This window comes from Falco rusticolus, chromosome 9, assembly GCF_015220075.1.
Source record: "Falco rusticolus isolate bFalRus1 chromosome 9, bFalRus1.pri, whole genome shotgun sequence".
NCBI classification, from domain to species: Eukaryota; Metazoa; Chordata; class Aves; order Falconiformes; family Falconidae; genus Falco; species Falco rusticolus.
In genome coordinates, this window is record NC_051195.1 from 46,009,013 (window position 1) to 46,036,452 (window position 27,440).

Here is a 27,440-nt window from a genome sequence, read left to right on the forward strand (position 1 = left end):
GGGCTACCACAGTCCTTGGGCTCAGAGTAATTACGAAGTCACCTTGCTGGCCTGCTACAATCAAGCACTATTTTCTCCGCTCATTCATGTGCAGGAATTCATCTAATTGGATTCTGTGCACAGAAGAGGACTTATCCCTGAATGTGCAATGCAAATGCAGGAGAGCTGTCTGGGCTGTGTGGTTGGAGCACAGCATAGCTCAGAGCCTTGCTGTCATTCCAGGAGCAATCTCCTGTTTCCAGGTAGAGTCAAGGCTTTTGTCAAAAACAGAAGAGAAGAAGCAGTGATAATTTTGAGGTTCCTCAGGACTCCTCCATTGTTGCACACATCAGTCACCGTATTCCAAGGTGTTGGTCTTGACTGGACTTGGCACCACTTGCCTGATGTGTCTCTCTCACCCTCACTGGTGAGATGTGTTGGGGTTTTTTTTAGCATGGAGATTGGTGTTTCTAGATCAGAAGCCAGGTGAGATTAGAGGAAAGTTTGTGGGAAAATCCTGACCACTCCTGAGAGGTAAATATTTACAACTTTGTGCAAGCTGATAGCCCGTATCTTCAGCATCCTGCAAACATAGCCCTTGAAGCCTGTAACGTGAGGGAGTAACTTCCTATATAGAGCTGAACTTCTCAGTGTATATGATGGAAATCTGAATCTGATTTGAAATGAACAGTGTCCAGGAGGAGCTGATGATGGGAGGAATAAAACCAGCAGAAAGTTGATGATCACAGCTCCCTGGGTAGGAAGCTGGACACTTTCAGTGCCGTGCTGTTGGTGTAAGAAGCAGAGGCAGGGTCTCTCTTGGCATGGCCATTGCACGAGCCTGCATGCCCATGCTCACCTGCTGCCTTGCGTGGTTTGGGGCTTCCTCCTGTTACTGCAGAATGTGCAGTGGTATGGAGATGGTTTGGGTGCTCCCTTTTACCTTATGTTCTTAGTGCAGCATTTCCCTGCTGGTGTCGTATGTCAGAATTCTGAACTCCAGCTAACAGTTAGGATCTGTCAGTGGCTGCCTGGTTAATGCTGACACCTCGCTAGGGGATAGGGAGACCATTTTAAGAAGACCAAGCCTGAGACTGAGCAAGGTTATTTGCTCTAACAGGTTTATCGTCAGGTTTGCCATCTTCAACATTTACAGCAAATTTCCATCTCCTGGAAGAGATGTTTTTGTAAAAACTACAGCTTTCATAACTAAAAATCATTTGAATTACGTAGGAGGTGAATAAGAGCACAGTGTATTATTTTTTACTGCTGATGATTTGAGGAGGGTCTTACCAGATGGTTTTGAACAGTTTGTGTGCTGAGCTTCATGGGTCTGATCTTTCTGCTTGTGAAGATCTGCACTGGTTCATCCTCAAGCCCCATGTAACCTCAGGAAGTATGACACAGATGTAATCACCCTCGAAACACTCTGCAAAGGCCCACTTCTCCAGAGGGTACGTGGCTTTCTTGGAGCACAGGAAACTCTTGTCAGTCTAGGACATGCTTCTGCTTAGCTCTGATGCATTGCTGGAGCCGCCGTCCTCCTCCCTGCTGTGTCAGCTGCCAGTTGGGAGGCAGAAGGTTTTTGCACAAGAGGTAATCGCTCAAAACACAAAGGGGTGGTTAACAGAAGTGTGACTTAGCTGCAGACTCTGTGCATCTAGAAAGAGAGAAAAAAAAAATCACTACATCTCTGTGCTCTGAGAATCCTGTGCCGCGTACAGATGGAGTGAAGGCATGCCGGTTGGGATGTGCTCTGATGTTCAGTATGAGTTGTGACAGTTGAATAAAACCTTTTGTGCCCCAGTTTACTCATCCAGTCATGATACCTGCTGCAGTAGCTGCTATAAAATCAGCAGAGCCATGGAACCTAATAAAATGGTCTGTCTGCCTTATTTATTGAGCTAACAAAGCAGCAGGTTCCCAGAGAGGGTGTTCACACTGTAGAGGACAAGGTGGTACCAGCATATAAATGACATCATCTCTGCCACTGGTCACAGCACACACAGCTCCTGTACTCTGCAGGTGAGAATATTGCTGGAGACCTGAGACTGCACACCTTCACTAAATATTTTACACAAATATTGACTTCCCCATGCACACAAACCCACAGAAAAGAGTGTTTGTACAGTGAAAGCTGCTATGCTACAAAATTAGTCACACAGTCCCCTAAACATAAGGTTAGTAAATAGTTTCTCAAATAATAAACCATTTCAAGTCTCTATGGGAAAGAGGCTATCCAGAAATTTGTGATACGTCCAAAATAGCTGGATATTTTTTATTAGTTTCTTTCCTCTGGTTGCATCATCTGGCTGAGACACCACAGCAATATGCTGACCTTTCAGTTACAAGGCCATTTCGAGAGACTGCTGCATTTTGAAAAGAAAATGTGCTGTGTAAGATCCTGTTGTAGGAAATCAATTAGCTCATTTCTGCAGGCATCTTCCAACATTCCCAGGATATTAATACACAGATACTGAATTTCTCTATGTGGTGCCATCTGAAACCCAAATGGAGGGAGTACCACAAGCAAGGCAATTGGTTTGTGGATTTAGCTGGCTGTTTTTCTCTAAGTATAGAAGGTTTTGAAACTTTATTTCTGAACTTTTCTCTTTTCATCCCTGTGCAATGTAGAACAAATGCCCTTGTGCAACCCTGTGGATATTTTACAGGGAAGGGGATGGAGAAGAATCTGGGTAGCATCAGGGAGATCCATGAAGCCTTCCCAAGCCATTGCACTATAAAATGATGAGGCAGATTTACCTGTTCCCAGTTGGTAGTGATCGTACAGTGAAGCAGTCCAAGAGTCTGAGCCAGATTATGTGGGGAAGTGTGAAGCTCCTGTTTGGACACTGTGCTGGTCAGAGCTGAATTCTCTGTTATGTATTACGCTGTGGGAACTAGCAGACTGCCATGTTAACCTCAAGGGCAAAAAGCAGTAAATCTAAAATGTGTTATCTCTGAATGTGGAAACAGCTGCCCAACTTTGTCATCCAAGTTGCATCAGTTCTGGGAAAGAGAGCTAAGCGCTGAAAATAGGGCTTGGGACTCTTGACTTCAGCGAGTGTTTTGGTTTGGGTGTTCTCTGCAGTGGGTACAGTGGCGAGTGTGTTGAGCTGCCGTCTCTGTGATAAGATGAAAAAGAGAAGATGAGTCAAGGTGAAAGAGGCTGAGATTACAGGGGAAGCGAGGAAAGAGAGAGTAAGAGAACAAGTTGAGTGGCACGGGGAAGTGGAGGGCCATGGTGAAATAAGGGGCTTAAGACTTCCTGATGTTCCTCTAATCCAGGATTTCCTCTCATTGCGTGGCTTCAAGCTGTTGCGTCTAATTTTATGCAGGGTAGAAGAGGCTGCAAAACTAGATAATGATGGAGAGAGTAAGAAGAAGGACTATTACCAGCTCCCTATTCCACGGGCAAATATTCACTTCCTGCAGACATGGGAGGAGACACTGCAGTGCTGGGAAAAGGTGCTGCGGGTGAGTGTTACTCTGGTATTTAATTTGCAGTGTCAAGAAGCAGAAACTCTGTAGCAGGCAGGTACTCAGGGTTGTGTGTGAGCCACAGCCATCAAACGTCTCCCTCCCCAAGTCAAGAACAGCCACTTCCCTTAGGCTTGTGTGAATTGGGGAATGTGTTGGGAATTGTAGTACCAGGAGAGGTCCCCGCAGGGGTAATTCGGGTGTACTGTCTCTGTAGCAGTTTGCACACTAGCTAAGAGATGCTGTTGCTGGAAGGGAAATGCTTGTGTTCTGGATAGGGACTGTCCAAGCTACTTTGAAGTATAGACAGTCTCTGAGTGAAGAAGGCTTTTGTCCGTGTTGCAGCCTGGGCAGGTTGTGGGCATTGACATGGAGTGGAGGCCTTCATTCGGCATGATCGGCAAGCCCCGTGTCTCCCTCCTTCAAATCGCTCTGAAGGATGAAGTGTTCCTGCTTGACTTGCCACGGCTCCTTGAGCAAGCTGAGGCGGAGGGTGAGAAGGAGAAGCTTCCTCGTTTCATCCAGATGCTTTATTCAGATGCAGCCATCACTAAACTAGGTAACATGCATCTCTTCTCCCCGTCTCGGGTCTCTACACAGCTTTTTTTGTGTAATTCCTAGATCCTCTTGGGGTTGTCATTCCCTAAAACCACTTATCATGGAACCAGTTTTTGTAGCCCTGAGTATTCACATACTGCCATGCCAGGAAGCAGGGTGACCAGTGTAGCTAGGAATGATAGAAATGTCTCCCCGTTTCAGGTCACACTCAAAATTTCTGATTTAGTCTACCTCCTTGGTTTTGGGATTCTTAGTTCCCTGCTAAACCCTGAGCTGCACTTAGCCTTCAGTGGTCTAGGGGAGTCTGCCATCCAGAGCTTTCTGGATTTGCTGGCCCTATCCCAAAGCTGCTGTGCTGGACACCAGTGCTCTCCACCTTACTACTGGTTTTAGATTGTATTTGGAGGCTTTTGGCAGGAGTTGTTAAACGTGGAGTTCAAGGGCAAATTCATAACTGCCTTTCACTGACCTAGCAGATTTTAAGTAAGTTGATCTTAAACGCAGCATTTTTCAGCTGCCTCTTCTCCCCTAATTTTTATCTGCAAGAGTATCTCTTAGGAACAGGAGAGATGGAAGCCTGCCTCGTTCCCTGTCTGAACAGTCCTTCCACCAATGTTTATACATATATTGTCAGCATTTTGACTCTGAACTGGAAAAAGCTGTGGTGCATTAGCCATGATTTGAGTTTTCCTGTCTGTGTGATTTGCAATTATTTTTTTTTCTCTAGGTTATGGGATGTCTGGAGACCTTAGCAGCCTTGCAGCCACATGCTCTGCTTTGAAAGACATGGATAAGAAAGCGCAAGGTGTGGTGGACCTACTCACAGTAGACAAACAAGTAAGTATGAACACATGGAGATAGGGAAAACTGTGTCTTCTGCATGTGTTCGTAGATAGCTGCTGTGAATTCACAGCATTGTCTTTTTGTATCCTGTATTGGCAGGGAGATGGCTAAATGAGCAAATAGACCTTTTCCACTTTGTGGTATTGGGGGTAATGTGATTCTGTAAAGACAGAAGCATTTAGTTTTCATCTACTAAAAAGCTGGAGCTTGATATGCTAGTCACTTTTTTCACAGCCTTTACAAAGCTATGGAAAAGCAATTGAAATGGAGGTGTAGCTCCATTCATCCAGGACAAAGTTGCTGAGTACAAGTCATACTTGAACTCGGTAAGAGTAGATTCTTGGAGAAGTTCTGAAATACCAAGATCATGCAGTACTGAAGCAGATATTATGGAGTTAATGATTTGTAGAGAACTCATAATGCTCATAGGGGGGCTGCTGCTGGATTCCACGCAGGAATTTCTGTTCAGCTGAAGTACAGCTGCCTCTGGGTTTGCACACAGTAGCTTTTAGCAGTCTGCAGAATTGTTAAGGACAACCATTTTAATGGGTAAAATTTACAGAGTGTGTCTAAGGCTGTGGGTTGGGGTGAACCCAGATCTTTGGGACTGATACTTTAACCTGGGAAGCGCTGCAGGATCTGCAGTTTAACCTGAGAAATGGCAACTGCAGAAAGGCCATTGCCCAGTGTGTTACAGGAATACCTTTTCTCAGTGGAACTAGGAGAAGAAAGTCACTGAACTACCACTGCTGTTCTTTTACTGAGTTGGTCCCTAACTGCCTCCAGTATGGCTGAGCACCCTGCAAACCATTGAGGAGTCACAGTCACAGCCCCACTGCTCCAACGCAGTGCTGTGCAACAATGCACTTTTTTCCCTTCCCTGGCTATGGAACAGATTTCTTTCCAGCAAGCGTGTTTGTTAAACAAATAACCAGACGCTGTACATATCTAATGCCATCCCAGCCCTTGTCTGAGACAACGGGATTCAGTATGCCAGGCAAGAGATAAAAATGATAGGGTTGCTGCATGGCCGCACCCACTGGAATAGGAGCTGTTGCAGAAGTTGTTTTATAACCATGTGGTTTATATCTTTTTCTTTCCATCAGCTGCAGAAGAGCTCCGTTGACTGGAAGAAGGGCGGCCAGAAGGGCAGTGTGCTGTCCCCAGAGCAGAGCTACGAGGATAGAGGCTTCAGGCAGCTGGAGAAGGGACTCAGCCTCTTGGTGCAACATGTGCTGGGAAAACCTCTAGATAAAACAGAGCAGCTGTCTAACTGGGAGAAGCGGCCTCTCCGGGAGGAACAGATCCTCTATGCAGGTCTGGTCACTGTGGCAAAGTGCTACAGATTGTCCATTACAAGCTGTGTTTGTCTGTCCTCTGTCACCAGGAAAATTGTTAAGTATCAAATGAAGAAAGTGGCTTTGTAGATTAGTTCCTGTTCAGAGGAGCAAGCACATGTTATGTTTGCCCTTTTGTGGACATGGCTTTAATGGTTGAAGTTTAAACTGTCCAGTGATTCATTATTTCCCTTATGAAAGAATTCCTGTGCTTTGCAGATTTTTTCTGATGAAACATCACCTCAGTGGAAATTCCTCTCAGTAACTGAGAAGAAGAAAGTCCACTTCCTTCTGCCTCATTTCACAGCCCTTCTGGGAAACAAGTGCTGTGTTCATTTGTCATAATGAATTGTTTGTTAGAGCAGGGTTAAAAATGGGTAGATGTGGTGTCAGAAACTGCAGCACAGAATTGGTACTGTGCAGGGACCAGCGGAGTTTATTGCTGATTACCCCAGAGTCAGAAGTCTGGGTCTAAATCTTTTCCCGGGGCATCAAAGGACAATCTACTGAAGCAAACCAACCCTTTGTGAAGTTCAGCTATCCTTGAAGCTGACACAGTTCCCACAAAAGTTAATCACCAGGACTTGTAAAACTGGCTTGGAGACTTAGACAGTTCCCGTTGCAAGGAACAGAAGCCGCATGGCATGGCAGTGCGTGTGGGCAGGTGATTGCAAACAACTCAGTTATTACTTTTTAAGATATTGCATCTAATGGGGAAGTTACCTTCCCTTAGCTGAGATGCGGTAATAAACTGTGGGCAAGCCACTGCTCAGTAACAATGGAGAGTAAAATGGGTTGGCTGAAGCTATCTTACATGGTGGTTTGAACAGGCACACTACAATTTGCATTATGTTAGAGTCAGACAGCATTTTGAGCTCCTCGGCCTTGACTCTGTGATCATGTGTTAGGTCACGATGCTCACTGAATCAGTAAAAGGGTGCAGGCTGTGACATTAGTCAGTTGGTGCTTCACAGGTTGTTAGCGTGCAGTGGCATTTGCAAAGGTGAAGGCTCTTCCTTGCATCAGGAAAGCCTCTGTTCTGCTTTTGAATGAAACCAGCTGAGGCTCATATTCCCTTGTTTTCAGCTTCAGATGCATACTGTTTGCTGGAGATCTATGAGAAACTCTGTAAGGATCCAGCAAGCTTTGGTTTGAGTTCAGACCTGACTGAGAGTCTGGTGGGAAAACCGAGCGTAAAACTCAGGGCAGAGAAGCAGCTGAATAAACAAGAAGCACCTTCACCTTCTGGACAGGTTTGTAAACATCTTCAAAGAGCTGCATGTTGCTCAAGACCCCTGCAAATCATATGTTGCCTTGCCTCTCAGTCATACTATTAGCTATGCATGGCATGCTTTAGTCTGGTCTCAGGACTATTGCAGCAAACATCTTCGCCCCTCCCCGTTACTGGTAGGATACGCTTTCTCCTTCGCGTGCCTTGGTTCAGCTTTCCCTGCTATTTCAGGATCATTTATATTCACAAAATGTTGGTGCAGATCTGTATAGCAGAATCCAGCTAGCCTTGCTGGTAGAAATGCTCCTTCCACATTTCCTCAGTGGTGTGGGTTTGAACTCTGTGGCCTAGGTGTTGCATCAGTGAGGTTTCAGAACTCTCATGGTCCTTACTTTTGCTTTTAACTGAGCTTCTACACTTTGGTTTCACATTGGAAATGCCTCCTTTATTGTGTCTGGAGCAGAAGTCTGCAAAATTAAAGACAAACAATCCATCAAAAAAGTCTCTGCTGATGGCTTTTCTCTCTCCCTGCTCACCACTACGTACTGCATGACTGGCCTTGCCCTGCAATCTGTGTTGTGGCAGAGCCTTAAAAACTCCACCAGCTGTAACCTGGAGCTGTGTGACTCTGCTTAAATATCTTGGAACGTGACTGTTTCAAAAGGTTTACTTTCAAAATGCAACCATCCAGTTGTTTATGCACCTATGAAAACATGAGCAGAAAAAAGTTTTGTTTATTAACTGAGAAGACTCACTATGGCTATGTATCCTTCTGTGTAAGTCCCAAATGTGTATTTAGCTCCTGAAATCAGTACTACCTTCCATGGTTGGACTGAGAGGCTATTGATCGTAGCCACCTTTTCAGGATCCTCTTTATCAACTGGGTGTAAATGTACAGTATCCTGTTAGTCTTCGACAGTAAAACACAAAGCTTCTCAGTAATTTCCTAAGCACTCTGCGTTCATGGGAATATTGTATGTTACAGCAGATCTGACTGGCTTCTGTAGAGATGGGAAAAGTAAGTACTTCAGGCTTGAATTACCTTGTGAACTCACAGGTCATCTTTGTGTTCCGTACAGTCGGATTCATTAACAGAGAGGTAGTTGGTAAAACCTGGACTGGGACTCAAAAAAGCAGACTTCTCCTGACTCTGCATCTTGCGTGACTCCAAGCTCTCTTTCCCAGTGTTTCCTGGTCCACTATCTGAAGTGGGGCTAATGACACCATTCTCCTTTATAAGCTTTTTTTCTCTCTGCTGGCATGAAATGTGAGAAAAAAGCTACATATGACATTGCTGGCCATTGAATAAACACTAGCTAAGAGCCAGCTGCTGCTCCTTTACATCTGTTTGAACAGAAGCAGCAGCACAGGGTTAGTGTCTTCCAAGTACTTCAGCACTGAAGGGTCAGCTTGATCCCTTATCACAGCAGTCTGATGTCTTGGGGCACAGCTGCACCCACCCAGGTCCTTGGAGGAGCTGGTGACAGTCCAGCCTACCCAGTGCTGCAGAGCTTTGAGTGCACGTGCCAGCTTCTGGGAGGTGCAGCATGGCACGGATGGAGCTCTCAGATCTGAGTTGTTCTTGTGGTCAGCCCACGTGTACCTGCACACTGTGCCACAGCAGTTCCAGGCCTGAGTCGGCTCCTGCAGAGCAAATCTGCAACACTGCAGCACCTGTCTGCTTCCGAAGACAGTGTAGCCCTGCACAGGTGGTGGCTGCATCCCTCAGTTATCCCAGCTGATTCAGGTTCCTGGAGGCAAAAGCTGAAAGTTGGAGGTTCCTTAATGACTTCCCTTCTCCATGAATTTAGCTATTGTACTTCTGGGAGCCTCCCAACGACAGTCTCCAACTGCAGGAACTCCCCCAGCAGCAGCCATTTGAAATAAAATAAACAAAATTCAGGCACTGCCTATTTTTAAACTTCTGAAGATAATGAAGCTGACGTGGTTGCTTTGTCTACCTGTGTCTCCCTCTGTCAGATTCCCTTCCCACATCATAACTTTGGCACATGTATATTAATTGCAGTCTAATTTGGTAGGGGAATAGCAGCCTTGGACTTTGTGTTTGTGGCTTTGTGAAAATGGATGTCTGTGTAGAGCATAGACGGCCAGGCTGGCATTTCTCCAGGGAAAAGCTGCAGATCCCCAGTTTGGGTGGCCAGCTGGCCAGTGAATGAACGGTTAATTCAGAGTTAACCCCATCTGTGCTGCCTCCTGCCCAAGTGGTAGGTGGGCGATGTAGAAAGGACGTGAAGGAGGAGCTAGAGGTGTTGCAAAGCATGGGGGAAGTTATAATACAGGTGGAGGGGGATGGCTGGATTTGCCAAGGTGGGTGAGTGCAGAGAAGCAAAACACAAATGTACTGGAAATCAGCCTTCTGTTCTGCTTACGGACCTCTTGCCTTTCTGTAGCAATGTGAAGGATCCAAGGAGACCTCATGTCCCGCTGCTCCCATCTCCCCAAAGGAGTTCAGTGTGGTCTGCGATAACATGCTGCAAGGCCTCGGGCGCTATCTTCGCTGCCTTGGTGTGGATGTCCGGATGCTGGAGAATGAGGATGACCACAGGAAAGCTGCTGAGGTTAGTCACGCACATGCGTGCATGTATGTTTATAGGTCCCAACTGCGCTCCTTGGGGAAGGCCTGCTGCTTACTGTATAGCCACACTGGTTAGTGACACCGAACAGGCAGCGGTTTGGCAGGAGCTGCTCAGCACGTGCTTCCTTCTGTGCCCATGCTAAGACCCAGGTCTCTGGTTCAGTCCAAGAAGCTGTGCCACATGGCAGCTGTTGTTAGCTGGTCCCTACAGTAATGTATGGGCTTGGTTCTCCAGTTCCAGGAGAGAGGAGGTGAGCAGAGTGCTGTGACCTCAAATCTTACTTGTGTCTGTGTGTTGTCATTGACAGCTGGGATATTTCAAGTCATTAGGAGAATGCAAGCAGAGTGTAAAGATGTGACCTGCAGTCTCAAGTGTCTTTGATGGGGAGGCAGTGGGTGTTTACACCAAGAGAAAATTCAGTGAAAGGAACCCAACATTTATTTAGGTTTCTAATGGACTTCAGTTTGGGCTTACAGGGAAGTCATTTTCCTGCCTTGTGCCTGGGTCAGTCGAGCAGAACCACAGTCAAAAGATGGCTGTTCAATATGAAATGGAAGATTTCCATAATAAATTGCCATGTAGCATCCTAGCTGGCTACCACTTTGTGAGATGGCTCAAAGGTGATCAGCCACAATTTGCAGTGAAACATTTGGAAAAGGAAGAATCTCTAACATACATGGGGACAATGAACATTGATCTGGACTCACATAACAACTTTGACCCTCTGCCTCTCAGAGAAGAGACACATGCTTCTTCATTTCAGACATATTTCTACTATGCCAGAAAGGGAGATATCCAGCCCACACAGTGTGTTGCTATCAAATGTGCACTGATCGCCCGGCCTGGTGCACAGGATGTTTCCTCTTCAGATGTCTGCTTGGCCTGAATCCTGGGCAGGCTCAAACTTCTGCAGAAATAATTAATATCTCATCTCTGCCAAACTTACACAAGTCATTTAAACAAACTAGTTCTCACTGCCTCCCCCAGAGCCCCGTCTCCGCTTCTCATCCTGATACCTTATCGTGCTCTGGACAGGATGTTTTACATTGCTTTCTCTATGGTGACCGGACAAACATCCTTTCACTATCAAAAGCCCTTGGAGTGTTACTGTATTGCAGGCCTTTGATCTGTGCTTGGATAATCAAAGATAAAGATAGACTCCTCCCACCCTGCCTTATATCTGGCTAGTCCTGATTTAGTAGAAGTTGAATCTTGACCACCCTATGCCCAAAAACTTGGAAATGTTATTGCAAAGGCCAGGAGAAAGGTTTGGATCCTCATCACTGAATACAGGGTAGACGGTGTGGGTGTTAGCACAACACAGATTCAAAACTAGTGTCACCAGGAACACATAAGTATGTACAGAATTAGTGTTTGGTCTTCATTAAAGTCATTTCACTAAAATGATTTATCAATCATAGTGTACATCTCCTTGTGTCAAGAACTCCTGAATCACCTGGCATTTGCTCCTTATTGTTATCATTCCTGTTGCTTGTTAAAGTGACTTCAAGTGTTGGTAGGCAGATGAGTCTTGTCATTCACCCTTTATTATTTGGGATCAAACTTAAAAATCTTAGAGCTTTGTAGGTTGTGTTTGGGCAGCTATGGATTTTTTTATATTTTTCCTTTTAGACTAATGCATGTGGCAGTGATCGGTTTGAGAAACCCCATTCCCAGGCTAAATGTGAAGTCTGTGTCCTGTGTACTGCTTTGTGTGGTGCTGCTATTATTGGCTAAATGTTTTATCTTGGCCAACAGTTGTCATGGCGAGTTTATCATCCCAGATCTGCAATCTCAGATCTGCCAGCCTGTGAGAGCAGGACCTCTGACACCACGAGTCAGTGTATCCCCTCATTTGTCCATATTTAGATGCTGCAAGATGACACTGGTTTGCATTCTGTGTATTTCATGGTGCCATTTAATTAGGACTTGACTGGAGAAGTGACTGATTAAAAGTTACCTGTCATAAGTGCAGACACAGGAAATCTTTAAAAATGGAAAAATAGTAGAAATTCATACTGAAAATTTATCTGGTTAAATCTGTCCTCCTATTGAAGGCAAAGAGCTCACAGTCCATCCTTACAAAAACATTTTACCCTCTGTTCATGAGCACCAGCCAGTCTGGGAAGAGCAGCTCTGTGCCCCAGTAAGGGTGCTGTGTCACATTTCCCAAGTCTTCTCATTCACTGGGGTGGCAGTAACATTTTCACCGTGTTACGTTTATATCCCAGCTGCTGTAGCACTATGCATGCAAGTGTTTGGCAAAGCAGGTATGCAGCTGGGGAATAAAATGTGTACCAGATGTGCTGGACCAGATGAGCTCCTTTACCTGACTTTAGCAGCCTGTGCATTGAGAGCCAGGGGGGATTCACCACATGCTTTCCCTGAAACATGTCCTTGCCTGGCAGCACTGCTCCAGTCCTGCACCTCGGGTAGGAGGCCCTTCTGGAGGGCTTTGGGTGGTGGCCCAGGCTGACCCAAGCCTGGCTGCCTGTGTGGCACAACAGGGAGGCCTCTCTTGGGAGAAGGGCTGTATGCATCCAGCCGTTCCTCACCGGGGGCTCGTGGCTCCATCCCAAGGTAAAAGAATGCCTCCATCTGGTAAAGAACGCAGAGATTCGGTCAGTCTTACACAGCATCCTTCTGTGTGCAGGTGCCACTACTGGAGTCAGCCACCCTTTGCATTGGTCCTTTTTCCTATAAGCAACGTGTTATTTCAAGCTGATACATTTTTCTTTACTTGAATCACCTCCTATGCCTGTTGTGTTTTCTAGCCAGGTCTTCCAGCTTGTCTTCTGCAAACTTCTCCTTGCAGAGAATCTTAAACCTATCTTTTATGCCTTCTAGGTGGATAATTGGAAGGAGATAGGCAAGTTTCAGTGGGTGTTCCTCTTTTCTCTGTAATTTTGCAGAATCAGGTAGAGCAGTGGGATGCTTCTCATACTAACCTTAAAGGATCACTCACCAGCCTGAAGTGACTACAACAGATCTTGCAGTGTTGTGCTTCAGGATGGAGCAGAAACTTATAAGAAAATTTTCGTACTTTCTTAGGTCACTAATTTTTAAGGAGAGGCTTGTTGGAATCTCAGAGCCCCTTCCACTGAGTTGTGGGTTGGTTGGTTTTATTTTTTTAATGGACTGTGCTCTTGGTCTTCAAAATTATCCTCATCTCTAAGAATAATTTGCATGCCAAGGCAAACCTATCAAGGCAAAAACTATCTTTTGAAGTGTGATAATAACCAGAAGGCTGGTAGAACTGGCTTCCTGCAGCTCCCATGGTGTAGAATGTTCCCTTTCAAGGTTACACCTACTTTCCCCAAAACTCCAGGTGAACCAGTGAGTCGGAGAGGAGGGCCAGGCTTGATCCAGGATGGATCTCAGGAGCCAGTTAGAGCAATGTGCATCTGGATCTAAATTGCACTGGACTTGTTTGGAGCCATGGGACACAAAGGGGATTTCTAATACTGCAGTAAGCAGAGCATCATGTAATGGGGGAATCTAATCTCTGATGTTGTCTCAGCTTTGAATGTCTTTTTCCATATTTTTGATGTAAACGATGTTCTTCAGGTTTGCTTGTCTTTTTACCTCCCCATCAGTCTGCAGTGTAAATTCACAGAGGACGGATGAAGAACTCTTCTGCCTTTAAGATCAAGACTCTGCTTTTGATGTTTGGACAGCAAGAGGAGAATGTCTTTCATGGGAGACCTTGACACAAATAGGTCTACATTAGGAAATGAAATTGGCAGTGGTTTTGGTGTGATACTTAAGACCACATCACGAAACCATGCAGTAACTCTGTACAGGTTGTAGTTTTCAGGAATGCTGAAGAGAAGTTTAGGGTTGAAATACGAGCAGCACAGCGAGTCCGCTGCAGGCCTGGGCTGAGTGTGTTCATAGCTATCAAGTTCTTTTTAAGAGTCTGAGGTAACAGGTAGGAGGCTTCAGGGTTGGATTGAGGTTTGTGATCCACTTCTCTAGTAGAGCCTTGTCTGGGTGCTTTTCCAGCACGCATCCTGGAGCAGATGCTTCCTGTCCACTCCCTTTTTGTCTGAACTGGGACCTTGCTGGCCTAGGCTCAGGATCAGTGCTTCACCTCTGCCACTGCAAGGGGGGTCACAGCTTTTCCTGGACTGCTACCTTGCAAAGGGAGTACTGCAGTTTGCCTCTTCAAGGAAATGTGGCATTGCCCAACATGTCATGCACAGACTTGGCAAATTTTAAATTACAAATCTATAGCCTTGTGCAGCTGTTTTTTGAAATCTTCTTTGGCCTTAATTCAGGATCCTTTAGGTCGTCATGAATCACTCTGCTGCTGGTGCTGGCTTCGAAACATAGGGCCTCTCTTTGCTCGCTCTCATCAGTTGTTGCCCTTCCAGGTCTCTCTTATAGTAATTCATTTGAGTTCATTCATCTCTGCAAGATGAAAGTTGGGTAAACAGACAGGCATGTTAAGGGCTAAATAATACCGAGTTGTCAGGGAGTTCTTTCTATCCAGAAGGTCTAAGCCTTTTCCAGAGGAAGTTGATATTATCTTTTTAATAGATTGTGTAACTGAGGCCAATGCCCTCTCTGCAGCACTTGGGATGGAGCACAAGTCCCTGACACCCACCCCAATGCTCTGGTTACTCTTTTCCTTTTATTTGCCTCTCCAAGCACACATCTCCCAGATGGTCCCAGCATTGCCTTCCATTATTTCTTTCAGAGGAAAAGAAGAAATTTTGCCCTTTTCTCCAGCATGCATCCTCCATGGTTTCTGTCAGATGTGTGCTATCACATGGGTTTTCTGGCTCTGCATGCTTCTTCCAGTCGTTGTTCCAGAGGCAGAAAAACATGCTGGAAGAGTTATTGCTTTTCTCCTTTTTATTTGATATTCTTTGCCTGTCTCTGCAGAGCCATTTAGATAAGGGGATTTATCAAGCTTGAACTAATTAACCCTGGATGCAGGAAGTCAGAATGGAGTGTTCCAGCTGTGAAATCCTCAGGCTTACCCTGAAGCACACATGGGTCTGAAGGAATTTCACATCTCTTTTCCCTTGCCGGCAAATCACTGTGGTGAACATTTGCTGTTGCCTTACTGGACTTCTCTCACATGTGCCATGAGGGTGGTTTGTTGGCAGGACTGTTCAGTACCCCAGACTGGGTGTAGTAGGATTGCACGCAGCATGACATGTCTCTGCTGCCACTTCAAGGTTCCTGTACTTGGAGATTTTTTCCTTTCTTGAGAGAGAGGGTTGATTTTGAAAGAAATCTGGTAATTTTGCCTGTAGGAATGTGCTTTAGAAGATGTTGCCAATCGCCTTCTCAGTGCAGAACTGGCAGCCAAAGACTGACTTCACAAAAAAGGGAGGGAAGTGGCTACCTGAAAGATCAAGACAGGAAAAAAAAGTGGTTGCTGAGTTGGCTGCATGGGCAGTTTGTGCCTTCAGAGCCTTCTTCCCCTTGTTTCATGTTGCCATAGGTCCAGTGGGTCTTAGGAGAACAGCTGTCCAAGACAGAGTTTAAAAGTCTTGATTTGTTTCTTTCTGTGTTCCCTGGCTGTGTTTGGTGGTGTCAGACTGTCTGGGAAGTGCAGCAGGACTCTGATGCCAAGTGTGTCCTTCTGCCAGGGTTAAAGAGCGATCCAGAGACAGCTTCTGAAACTGATGCAGAAGAGAGACCTCCATGACACACATCTGGAATCAGAAAAATATGAAGGCTTCCAGTGGAATCCAAGCCACAGAAGAGATAGAACCTTGTGCCTACCTCAGTGTGCCAGTATCTTGTCAGCACCAGCAGAGCTGAAGTGCTGGTTCACATGAAAATCGTTCTGTCACTACGGCCATGAAACTGTTTCCTTCCTACAGGAGAGGGTGAAGGGGTGGAAGGGAGGGATGTCATTTAATCATACGAGGATCAGTCACACTTCCATCCTTGTGAAGAACTGCAGTTCCAGATTTAGTATCTCCTTTTGGCACCCAACTATTTGAAAGTGTCTCGTATTCTGTTGTGAAGGTCAGAAGTGCGGGTAATGAGTCCCCTGATAATTCAGCACAGACCTTTCCCTTGAAGGAAGAGAGCTCAGATAAACATGCAGGATTGCATGTCAGGAGGTGATAAACTCTGACGGAGGATGTTCCTTGCAGCCTGGAAAGGGTGTGTGATTTCTGTATGTCTGCTCTTGGGCTGCAGGGAGAGTAACACCATCCTGGCTTTAAGGAGTGGAGTGAGTATCGTTCTGTTCATGTCTATAATGTTTGCAGACACATTTAGTGGTATATATTTTTTCTGGAATTACCTTCTTACGTTATTTTTTCCTGTCTCTCTTGTGCACTGCTGTGCAAGCAGAACTGCTTGCTTCTTTGTGAACCAGACTGGTGAAATAGAAATAGTCTGAGTTAAGGGGGAAAAAAAATAGATAGAAAGGTTTTTGGTAGGATTATTTTAAGGTGGTCAGTTCCCTGGGCCATCTGCAGTGCAGATACACAAGTAGCTTGCTCCAGCACATGTGAGGCAAGGCGGGTATTGGCAGGGAGGGGACATGTCAGTGAGCGATACCTTGAGCTCTGTCGCTGTCACGAGCGTATTGCTGAACCGGACCTGGACACCCTTGGCCTGGCATATGTCGACACTGGAGAGAAAGCCTCGTTATTGCCGGTTCATGTTCTCTCTGCTTTGACTGAAAGGAAAGCTTGAATCCAGTGTAACTTCAGTCCATGTTAATTATGGGGTTTTACTGTTTTTTCCAGATTGCCCGACAGGAAGGAAGAGTCATTTTAACCTCTGGGCTCCCATATCAGACTGTAAGTGTTCAGAGCTTCTGGCATTTTTCTGGCATTGTATCATTGCGTGGTCTGGGATGTGCAGTGTAGAGAAGAGGAAAAGTCAGATGTGAATGCAACAGCTGGCTTGGCTTTTTCATGTTTTCTGCACTAAAAACTACATTAAGGGTCTTGAGAGGTTTGCTGTTCTGAATGACCAAAGCTCGGGGTGAATTTTTTTTTATACTCAGTACTGCATCAGTGAGGAGAGTGATTGCTCTCCACTGGGGGCGGGGGGTGGAAATCGAGCCAAGCAATCCAGAACAAAGTGTTTCTGTTTGGCCTTACTGGCAGGTGAAAGGCAGCTCAATTCCCATGCTTTTTATCACAAAGATTCTTGTTTACTGACTGGCTCCACACTGACATAGTTTCAACACTTAAAAGATGTTCCTTCAAGCTTGGAAGGGAGAGAATGGAAGCCACCAAACGTGGGTCCCAGTCAAAGCTGTAGAGGTGTTCTGTTCCTATAGATACACACAAAAACCAAAGCAAAACCCAACCTTACTCTCAGCACCAGATGTTCAGAGCCCTTCATGGCACATGAGTGTTGGTGGAAATACACTGAACCTGTCATGGCAGTGGTTGCAATGTTATGATGCCTGTTGCAGGTCCTTTGCACTTCGTTACTGCCCAAAAATTCATTTGGAACAGTGAACCTATTCTGGATTGCATACATGAGCCAGAGTGCAGTAATTCTTTGTAACAAACTACCATGTAAAAGCTCAGGACTAGCTAGTAGTAGCTGGTTGGAGTATTTGCAGAATATAGGTTGCTGAGTTCCTACATAATAGCTGAGCATTGAAGAAAACTCCCCTCATGGTGGGATACTGTGAGACAAGTGCAGCCATGCCACACTACAAGTTCTTATCCAGGCTGTGGTTCCTTGAGCCTACAGTTGAGTAATAGGTTATTCAGCATCCAGCTTAATCTTATTTGGCAAAGTTTTAACTTCAAAGTACTGTGTAGGAATTGCAAAAGGAAAATAACTGCTTCCCAGTGTACAATACTGTCCTGGGAAGTGTCTGGTTCCCTTTGTATGCCCTGCATGAAGACAGGATGGCTCTGCTAGGCTTCTCTACTTCCATGTAGCTGATCCCACCTCACTGTGAGTACTCATCATGTTCATAAAGAGGTGTCTGGAACTTCACAGTGTTTGATCCCGGATACAAATTTCTCTGCTAAATGTGGAACAAACATAAGGGGCTGACCACATCAACCACTGCAAGTCTATTGGCCATCAGTGAACTCCGGGTGAAACGGTGTATAAACTGGAGGGGTTGAAGTGGTAAAACTGTCATTGGGCATCATCTCCATCATTGTGCTTTTGCATACTGTGTGTGATCTGGGCAGGTCTCCTGGGAAAGCTGTGACTGAATTCAGTTTCTTCTTACTACCCCTGTCAGCACTGCACCACCACATTGTAAGTTGAAGGGGACTTGCACAATCACATTTCACATATAAAATGCTGCAGTTCTTCAGTGTTTCAGTAGTCTCTGAGCTATTGCAGCAGTGGCTACCTGTCACATTACCCATTGTGCTTCTTAGATGAAAATATAGAATGTAAACACATACTAACTCCAAATACTATTTTTAATTAAAACTAAACCGAGTGTATTAGGAAAAAACCCACAGATCATGATGCACAGAGTGCCTCATTTATTGTCTTTTCGGTTTATGACTTGTCTTTTGAAGCTGCAGTCCCAGGTAGCAGAAGGAAGGTGTTTCTCTGTGAACTGCTCAGAAAAGGCAAAGGAACAGGCCCTGCAGGTTCTGAAGCACTTCAACGTTCAAGTATCCCTGGCAGATATCTTCAGCCGTTGCCAGGTAGGACAAGGCTTGTTTAAGTTCATGCCTGCTCACTGTTTCATGCACAGCAGGCAGTGCTTCAGCTTTTTGGGTCTTGCGCTGAGTGTATTCTACTTGGTTCCCAAGATTTCTGCTTGAACTTTGGCAACATCTTGCAAAGCTGTGAGGAGTTCTGAGTGTGCTAACATCCGTCAGAAGTGTTGATGACTAAGTCAGGAGAGCAGAGGCACTGCATCTGCAGCTTTGCTAGAAACTGCTGTTTTTCTGATTTTTGATACTTGGCATGTGTTTTGGCATTGACTGTCATGGTTATAGACTCTTTGTTGCTGTGTTCTCTGTCTAGGACACATGCTGTTTTAATTATAAACCATGTTTAATTATGGCTCTGTGATTCTGATAACACTTAATTACTTTAATAGGAGGATTTTTTTTTTTTGGACTGTTATTTTTTTCTTTTTTTCAGTAGCTGTTAGGTTAATTCATGTCCATGCTAGTTGATGACTCCAGATTGTGTTTGGCAGTGGGTATCTGTGGATTGTTGTTAGGAAGAGATTTTAATTGTGTTAGCTCAATCTCCATCTCTTCCAATTTCACTCTTGTATGTGTTACAGTAACACGCTGAAACTTATCCCTTCAAAAACCGTAACATAAACCAACATCTCTCATCTTATCAGTATTTAAAGAGAGAAAAAGAAGAAACTGCAAATCTGGCTAGAAAAGGAGCTTTCTCTTAGGAATAAACAAGCCAGCTGAACACTTCAGTGAAGTCTGGCTCAGTGCCTTGTGGTCGAGCTTGCGGGGTCTCCTGGCTTTTTGGAACTGCACAAGTGTTGTAGAAATAGCAATGACTTCTGAGCAAGCACACCAGAGAGCGTTTGTTAGACCTCTGCTTATATCTGATGTCGGTTGTTGAAACTGTATCTGTAACTTATAGGGAAAATGAGAGTTGTCCAGCTGTGCAGGTTGTCTGTAAGAGGAGAATGACGTAACACAGTGCAGATTGGATCGACATAACATGGGCTGATCTTACTTCAGGATAAATGTATATAATCAGATATAAGATACTGTGTTCAGTCTTGCGGTTTTATTGTTCCGAGAACAGATTGCTGTTGTTATGTAGTGGCGTGCTGGCTTTTTACTATTTTAAAAAAAACTTTAAAAAACCTTATGGATTCTCCGATTCCCTGAGATCCCATAAAATAGCAGTGTTCTTCCTGATGGTTGTTGAAATACCACAAGAATAAGCACACACAAAAAAGCATGCTGCAGAAAACTCTGTAATAAATGCAGAAGACTGTGCAGCATATGATATAAAACTGACCACTTGCCCATGATCTGGAGTCTGGAACTGTTTAACTATATGGCTTTTTAGTACATGCTGTCTTAGTTTACAATATAAATAGAGGTAATCAATCTGGCTAGGAATATATACTAAGTGTTTGCTTACTTTCAGGAGAAATGCCTTCCCTGTAAATTGTGGTGGTAGAACAGCTGCATGTTTTATACCGCTAGGCATGGGAAGATGCTATTATTTGTCAAACTGCTCTTGTGTCCTGAATCATATATTTACCTACATTTAAGGCTTTGGCATTTTGGAGCTGATTGTGTTCAGCTGTCCTCTACAGACTACACGTTTTGCTAGTACGCTGCTGTTGCTCTCGAGCAGAATCCAAGCTCTTACAGCTGCACATGTCCAGCAGACGCCCAGGCAGTTACCGCGGAGTGCTCAGCACCGCAGCTCTCACAGGTCTGTGTGCGAGGGGGTGAGTGGTGGGCAGCAGGGTGAGGAGGCTCATATTGCGTAACTGCGGAGTATTGACTGCCCGTGTCAAAAACTGCAAATTTCTGCTTTTAAGAGGGTGCTCTGGGGCCACTGTGGCCAACAGAGACATCTGCACTTCATTTGTAAGTTCTTTCTAAAACATCCTAATTCTCTGCAAACCTAATTGGCCTTAATTAGGATGGAGGCTAGATACTTAAAACTGCTGAGCTCTGCCTTCCATCCTGCCTGTTCTGGTCTTTAAGCAGGTTACAGACCTCAGGGCCTGCAAACTGCTGTGAGGTCTGCAACCTCCTTGTAGGAACGTGAATTGGTGAATTGCTAATGGGTGACCGATTCGGCTGTCCCTGTAGCAGGGCAGCGATGGTGGCGTGCCGGGCAGCGATGGTGGTGTGCAGGCCAGGGCTCCAGAAACACCCAAATGCTGCTGTTTACATGCTCAGCAGGAGGAGGAGGAGGCTGGCTGATACTGATTCATAACCTGGGCCACTCTCCTGCCTTGCCTTCGTGGAGCTTGGCTGGCCAGTGCCTGACCTGTGGGCCGGGCAGCGAAGACCAGCCCCATTGTGCTTGCCAGCGCACTCGGGATGGGTTATCGGCTGTGGTCATCCATTGTAGATAAGCGTTTTCTGTGTGTCACAGGAAGCAATGTGGCATCCTGCCTGACTCTCTCTGTCTCATGGAGCAAGGGCTTGTTTTGTCTCTTGGGCTTCTATTCTGTAAATGATTTGAGTGAATATGTCAGCAAATATTGTTGCTGTAACAATTAATGCGTGTAGTGCAGAGCACATGGTAAAAATAGGTCCCAATTCAATGTTGTACCCAAGATTGCTGTAAAATATGTTTCCTCTGTCAGCTCCCTCGGCAGGGATGGATGGTCTCTCTTTCGCAGATATAAAGAACGGGCTTGCTTTGTAACCCTGCCAAAAAACAGCCCTATTTTGTTAAAACAATGGCAAATACTGTTACCTCTGTGTGACTTAGAGCAGCAAGCACACAGAGGATTTCACCCATGGGCTTCTCAGCATTTCTGCTTTCAGTTGTGCTGGGCTTTGACTTGGTTGATCTGCTTAAAGGCTCCAGAAATGGAGACTACTGCTGGTAGCATCGGTTATGGCCTGCCAAGTGTGATCTTCTCATTGCATGTCTCTCTGCTGCATTTTAAGGACTCAGTGATGGTCATGGAGAAGTCACCTGTGCATAGTAGCTTTAGCCAGGCCCGGCGTTGCCTTCAGTGAGGAACATTTTAGGAGGGCTGAGTGAAAATAAGATGAGTTCTGTCTTTTGGTGACATGCAAAAAGCTCCCGAGAAGTCCTTAATTTTCACAGCCTTAAAATATTTGAAATAAGCTCATTCCCTCTGTTTGAAATGCAAATGTCTTTTGGCTGTCACCTCTGCACACGTTTGAATATCTTGTATACAGCTTTTCTTCTTTCCAGATATCCAAAAGTGGCTCCTTCAGAAAGAGGTGGTGTGAAATGCGTGCTGGGGGGAATTCTTACATGATAAATTTGGCACATTGGTCCCTTACACGATGCAGGAAGATCTTTGTGGAGTTGTCAGGGGCTGTTGTAAGCAGCCTTAGGGCCAGCTAGCGAATGCGCTCGAGTGGAAAATCAGTGATCCTCTGCTCTTGACAACTTGGAGGAAGTTCTAACACACAACTTGCATTTAAGAAAGAAAAAACCCCAAACCTGCTAAAGAAGGGGACCTACTGGATGGCTACAGTGCTGGATACAAACACCTGACAGCTAGGTAATTTTAGGGGGGGCGGGGCTGAAATTTGGTTCCTCTCACAGGTCCATCCATTCAAGGAGGGGTTATCGCCCACCCCTCCTGGTGCCGCAGCCACCCTCACTCAGCTGTTGTGTCCGTGCATAGGGCATGTGTGCCTGCTTTGACACTCGGGTAGGGCCGGGTAGGACAGCAGGTAGACATGAACTCCATTCCCGTCTCATAAGGAAACTCTTGAAAACAGACATGTTTAACAGGTATTACCTGTATGGCTGGCCTGTTTTTTTTCCATCTTGCTTTTCTGTGTCGTCTGAAGATCCATCTGAAGCAAGTATAGACTGCATCTACTGACCTGGCAGCGTGTGCAATGCCTCTTGGTTTATGCCCTCCTTCTCGGTGAGCCTGGGGTCCTCATCATTGTGCTTCCTTAGGCTAAGGTATGGTGTCTGGCCTAGCCAGCTTCTTGTCAGTGAAAAAACACTTGTGTCGAAGAAGATAAATTCAGGCAAGGGGCTGGCAGCCCTCAGTTGTGAGTAATGCCGCTCTGTGCAGCACTGTCAGGGTGAAATAACGGTTTGAATGGTGATAAACTGAGGAGATAAACAGTGCAAGTTGTTAGCTTTAAATCTTTATCTCGCAAGTATTTGTCATGAAGGTTTGAAGGGAAAACACTGTGTTCAGTGTTGTACAGGATCACCGATAAATTACTCCTGTTATAGAAGAACCTTGTAGTTAAAGGTTTGTAACTCTGCTGTAAAATCCTTGCTGGTTTGAGGCTCTGCAGACAGATTCGGAGCCAGAAGGGCCTGTCCATCTTCAGAAAGGCTGAACTGTACTTTACTTAAAAAGTGTAACTGCTGCTCAGCTCAATTTTGAGTCCAAAGTTTTGCTCTTATGCAAGGGAGGGAGTGGGCTGGGGGACCTGGGTCGCACAGTATGGCTGTGCCACCTCCTTGCCTCCCTTGGGCTTCTCTTTCCTTTTCCACCCTCTCTTTGACTTAACCTTTAGCCTTTAAGCTGTCCAGGACAGGGACCCTGTTTGAACAATACCTAACGCAATGAGACGCTGACCTCAGGTGAGGTTTCAAGGCTTTCCTGCAAGGAAAAAATGATTGCAGTTGTATCCCCTGCAAAAATTAGTGTGGAGGGTGAAAAAAATTTTAGGCTCCAGCTGCAGCTTCTGCAACTGAACAGCCCTGCATTTATTATAGGATTATCTGCAAATTTAAATAGGTTGTCTCTTTCACTTCACTGAATGTTCTGATCCTAAATAAGCAAATTACATCACCTATTCTGATGTCCTGTTTAACTTATGACCTCAGCCTGAGCGCTGCAGGATGTGTGAGATAGCTGCTTTATTTCATTGTCTGGAGATCTGATATCTTCCCCCACCCCCCTTTCCCTGCTCTTTCAAAGCCGCTCACCCCAGCCTTTTAGAAAGGTGTCAGCATGGAATTAGGAGTAGGCGGGGAGGAGGGGGGAGGAAGAGAGGAAACCACCATTTTTTTTGAAATTAGGTGCAAAAGTGTTCTAGCAGTTACAGCAAATGTTTCTGGTTTTTTGTGGTTAAGGTAACGAATTTCATTGCTGCAAAGCTCATCATGTGCAAGCTGATTTACGCAGAGGGAGCCCAGTATGGAGCAATCCATTTAGCAGGGACAAAGAAAAAGACCTTATGATTAGATGAGAAACCCTGTGCTTGGGGCACTTTGCAAGAACCTTTGAAGCCAGCCTGGGAACTCTGGCAATATTAGTCAATAATTAGTAATATAGATCCCTCAAGCTGTCGTTTAGATTGAAAATGTGCATGTCTCTCATGAGCCTCTGTCACACCAATCTGATCAGCAGGCTTTTTTGTTCCTTTTATGTGGGTTGCTCTGTCGGTCCAGATGATGATGAGAACTGCCAGACATCATCTTTCTCACTAACTTGTGAGCCGAGCAGCTATCTCCATGCTCTAGCGTGTCATGGAAGTGGGGCAATTTTATTCTGTGGTCACCTTTCCTGGCCTGAGCAACAGTCATTTTATTCTTTTAGATGTACCAGTTGTCCTTCCCCACGCGCAGTGAAAAACCAGTAGAATTTAAAGGCTACGCATTTTGTAAAATGGTTCTGCCCCAGCAGACAGCGAGGGATTTGTCTCAGGAGTTGCTTAGGACAAAAAGCATCTTCAACTGTAATGGGGCTGAGGCGACCATCAAAGAATTTTTGAAAATGTCACTTCTCGAAGCTGGCGTTTCAGCTTTTGAGATGCCTTCCACTGACGTAACATCGCGTCCCTATTTACTTCCTTTCAGCCCTGAAATCTCTTTGGAAAAAGCCATGTCACCATCTAAATGAAGAATTAAGAAGGGTCATGTGTGCTGGATTTGGTCGTCTTGGGAATGCTGAGAAAGAGAATATCATTTTGAAAGCCTCTGTGGTTTAATGAAAGGTTCATCCATAGGATGTAATTTGTCAGCGCCTACAGGTCAGGAAAACCTGTGATTAACAGCATCTGTGGTTTCCCCAGATGTGTAAGTTAGCTGCTTACTCCTCACCAGCCCTTAACCTAAACTGAAAACTCAGCCCTGTGCCTACCCACTACGTAGGCTGTGATTTCTTGCTTCAGAGTGTGATTGTTCTACACAAAGGGTAAGGCCCTCTTAATCTTTTTGTTTATCCTGGGCTTGGCAATTTAGATGTAATCTGCGACTTGTGCTGCTGAGACTGGCCAGGAAGCACAGCTGGTATTATTCTGCCTCTACAGACATTGTGGAGGGAGCGAATTGACCTCAAAAGGTACTTGTCCTGCGACTGTCTGAATGTGAGCATTCAGTCGTGAATGCACCTAGCCCTGGCGCAGCGGCGTTTCATTCACAGGGATGTAGCTCTTTTTATTTGGAGTGGCTCTATACGATGGTCCTTAAATAGCATCAGGGATTGTGATAATTTGTCGTGGCAAATTGTGCTCCTCTCAAGTCTCCAGTTGAGATTTTTATTTGCTGATCGCTAAGGCTTTATAAACTCTGGTGAGAGCTCGTGGTGAGTGCTCGCCATTGCTTGCAGGGACATGGGGGCATGCCGAAGCAAAGCACCTCGTCCAGGTTCCCAGGTGGGGTTCCCAGCGGGAACTGAGCAAAACCCCCCGGCTCGTGGATGCAGGGTACGAGGGTGGGCAGCATGCTGCCTGCTCCAGCTCTGCCACACAGTGCATGAGTGCACCAATCAGCACCAATCCTGTAAAATTCCCAGCCTGTAGATTGCTTTGCACTGTGCTGCTGTCCATGTAAAGCTCAGAGCCCCCCCAAAAAAGGGCTCGACTGGGCCTAATTCTCACCAGCCAGCCCGGACAGTGCTGCCTGGTTCCCACAGACTGTACACTTCCCTGCCAAGATTTCAGTATCTTCAGAAATTCAGTGGAGCATGAAGGTCACAGCAAGGGAAGAATGACAGCCTGAGACTTTTTTTTTCCCCTTTCACCAGCTCGGAGCAGACTGTTGTCTCTCTAGCATGTTGACTGTTTTCATAGGGTTAGCGTGAAGTTTATGTTTTACACAGACCACTGGAAGTCAGATATGGGAATGCAGCAGATCAGCTGTGTTTCTTCAAGGAAGACGGTCTCATGTTGCAGACTTTCTTTCTCAGTGTCTGTAAAAGCTTGATTTCCAGTGAAATTTCCTTTACAGATCGTTGTCTTTAGGTTCTTTCTGTGGACGTATGTGAGAGACTATACCCGAGGTTTCGGTTTGTGTATTTATTTCCTTTCTCTTATTTTCACTTGCAAAGCTGCAGGCGGATATTAAACTTCAGGGGGGGGAAAGCTGTTAATTTTTCACGGTGTTATGTATTACAATGCTCAAAATGATGATGCCAAATTAGCCATTAGAGGTCAAACCTCAGCTGACAGCAAATGTTTTCTTTTGAGGAAGTCATCCTTATTCCTGGGAACTAGTTTTGTTCTCCTGTGCTAAATGCAAGAAAGGTATGAATGTGTGTTTTTTCCTGGAGGGCAACACTAGCTGGAAAAATGCTGGTTTTAGCCAGTGGAAACAGCACAAGCAAACAACGATTGGCAGTGAAAACAGCACTTTTATTTAGACTAGCATAGAAAAGAAGACACAATGTAGTGCAGAGTAAATGTCCTTTTATACAGTTCTGTACAAGGCTTTTTCTTCCTCTCATGGGTTTGGACAGACTGTGAAGTGCATTGGTCAGCAGCGATGCTGGTGCACTGGGAGAAAGTAATGAAAGGTCAGTGGGTGACAGTGATGGAGTGACTGTAAGGAAAGCGAAGAACTCTCTGGAGAAGGCAGTGACACAGCTATAACTCCCATGTGTCCCAAAGAAACTGTCCCCATGTTTTCTCTCAAATGTCATGAGAAAACAAGAGATTTGTAGCCAATTTAAGTTCTGTTGGTTTCCAGTCCCCTGTGCCTCCTGAGGTCAGAGTTCAGTGTATTGACTGTGTCAAGAAGTCAAAATTCCCATGTTTTATACACTGTGGAGTTGCTCCTCCTTTTTGACATTGGTGCCCTTATAATGCTCTTTGTTTGTATGTCATGGTAAGGATGGGATGTCCAACTCCCAGTGTTTGAATGGCTGTAAATTTAAACTGGTGCGTTCTCAAGATGATAATCCTACGTATAAACCAGCAATACAATCACTGGGTCTTGCTATTTGAGAGACCTTGTATATTAAAAGTTAAATAATGTCAAAGTTCTTGTTTTCACAACGTAGTGACTAGCTCCATTAGTAGTTCAGGTGGAGTGAATTGATTTGAACCTATCCAGAAGGCCTCCAGACCTTTATTTGCAGTTCATAGATCAAGATGATTGAATAGTGTCAGATGGGAGCCTTCCAAACAGTTTGATGTGGGCCATCTTGTAGCACAGGTAGTACCACGGCGATGTTTTCTCAATCTCTGTTGAGAATCCTGCACAAAACCATTGTCCTGTTGTTGCAAATGCAATTAAATCCTGCTACGTGCTTCAGGGGAACGAACAATTTTGCAGTCATCCAAGATTTGCAGTGTTTGTCTGGGCAGCTGTTAATAGCAGCAGCAGACCTTTGTTCCTTCAGAAGAATGTCTGATCTCGAGGCATTTTTGAAGCTTTAGTTTGAGTCAGCATTATGCACTGAGCTACACATACTTGGCTTCATTGCAGAATTTGCCAGATCTGTAATTGCTCGACAGCATTTATCTGAAGACCTTTAGGCATTAAACTGTGTAACTTCCTACTGGCATAAAATTAACTATATCTGTTATTCATATTATTAATTGGATGAGATGACACCCTACGCCAAAACCATACATC

The 27,440-nt window shown here is 45.2% G+C and overlaps 1 protein-coding gene across 4 annotated transcripts in view; it reads left to right on the top strand.

Moving 5' to 3' along the window:
* The window catches only part of EXD3 (exonuclease 3'-5' domain containing 3), a 290,827-nt gene that overhangs the window by 140,506 nt on the left and 122,881 nt on the right, over window positions 1-27,440 (top strand). For all 4 annotated transcript variants that reach the window (XM_037400486.1, XM_037400487.1, XM_037400484.1 and 1 more), the window contains exons 13-20: window positions 3,318-3,456; window positions 3,805-4,018; window positions 4,745-4,854; window positions 5,967-6,177; window positions 7,284-7,450; window positions 9,840-10,007; window positions 16,751-16,804; window positions 18,515-18,646. In XM_037400486.1, coding sequence (XP_037256383.1) covers window positions 3,318-3,456; window positions 3,805-4,018; window positions 4,745-4,854; window positions 5,967-6,177; window positions 7,284-7,450; window positions 9,840-10,007; window positions 16,751-16,804; window positions 18,515-18,646 — 1,195 coding nt within the window. The remainder of the gene's footprint in view (window positions 1-3,317; window positions 3,457-3,804; window positions 4,019-4,744; window positions 4,855-5,966; window positions 6,178-7,283; window positions 7,451-9,839; window positions 10,008-16,750; window positions 16,805-18,514; window positions 18,647-27,440) is intronic.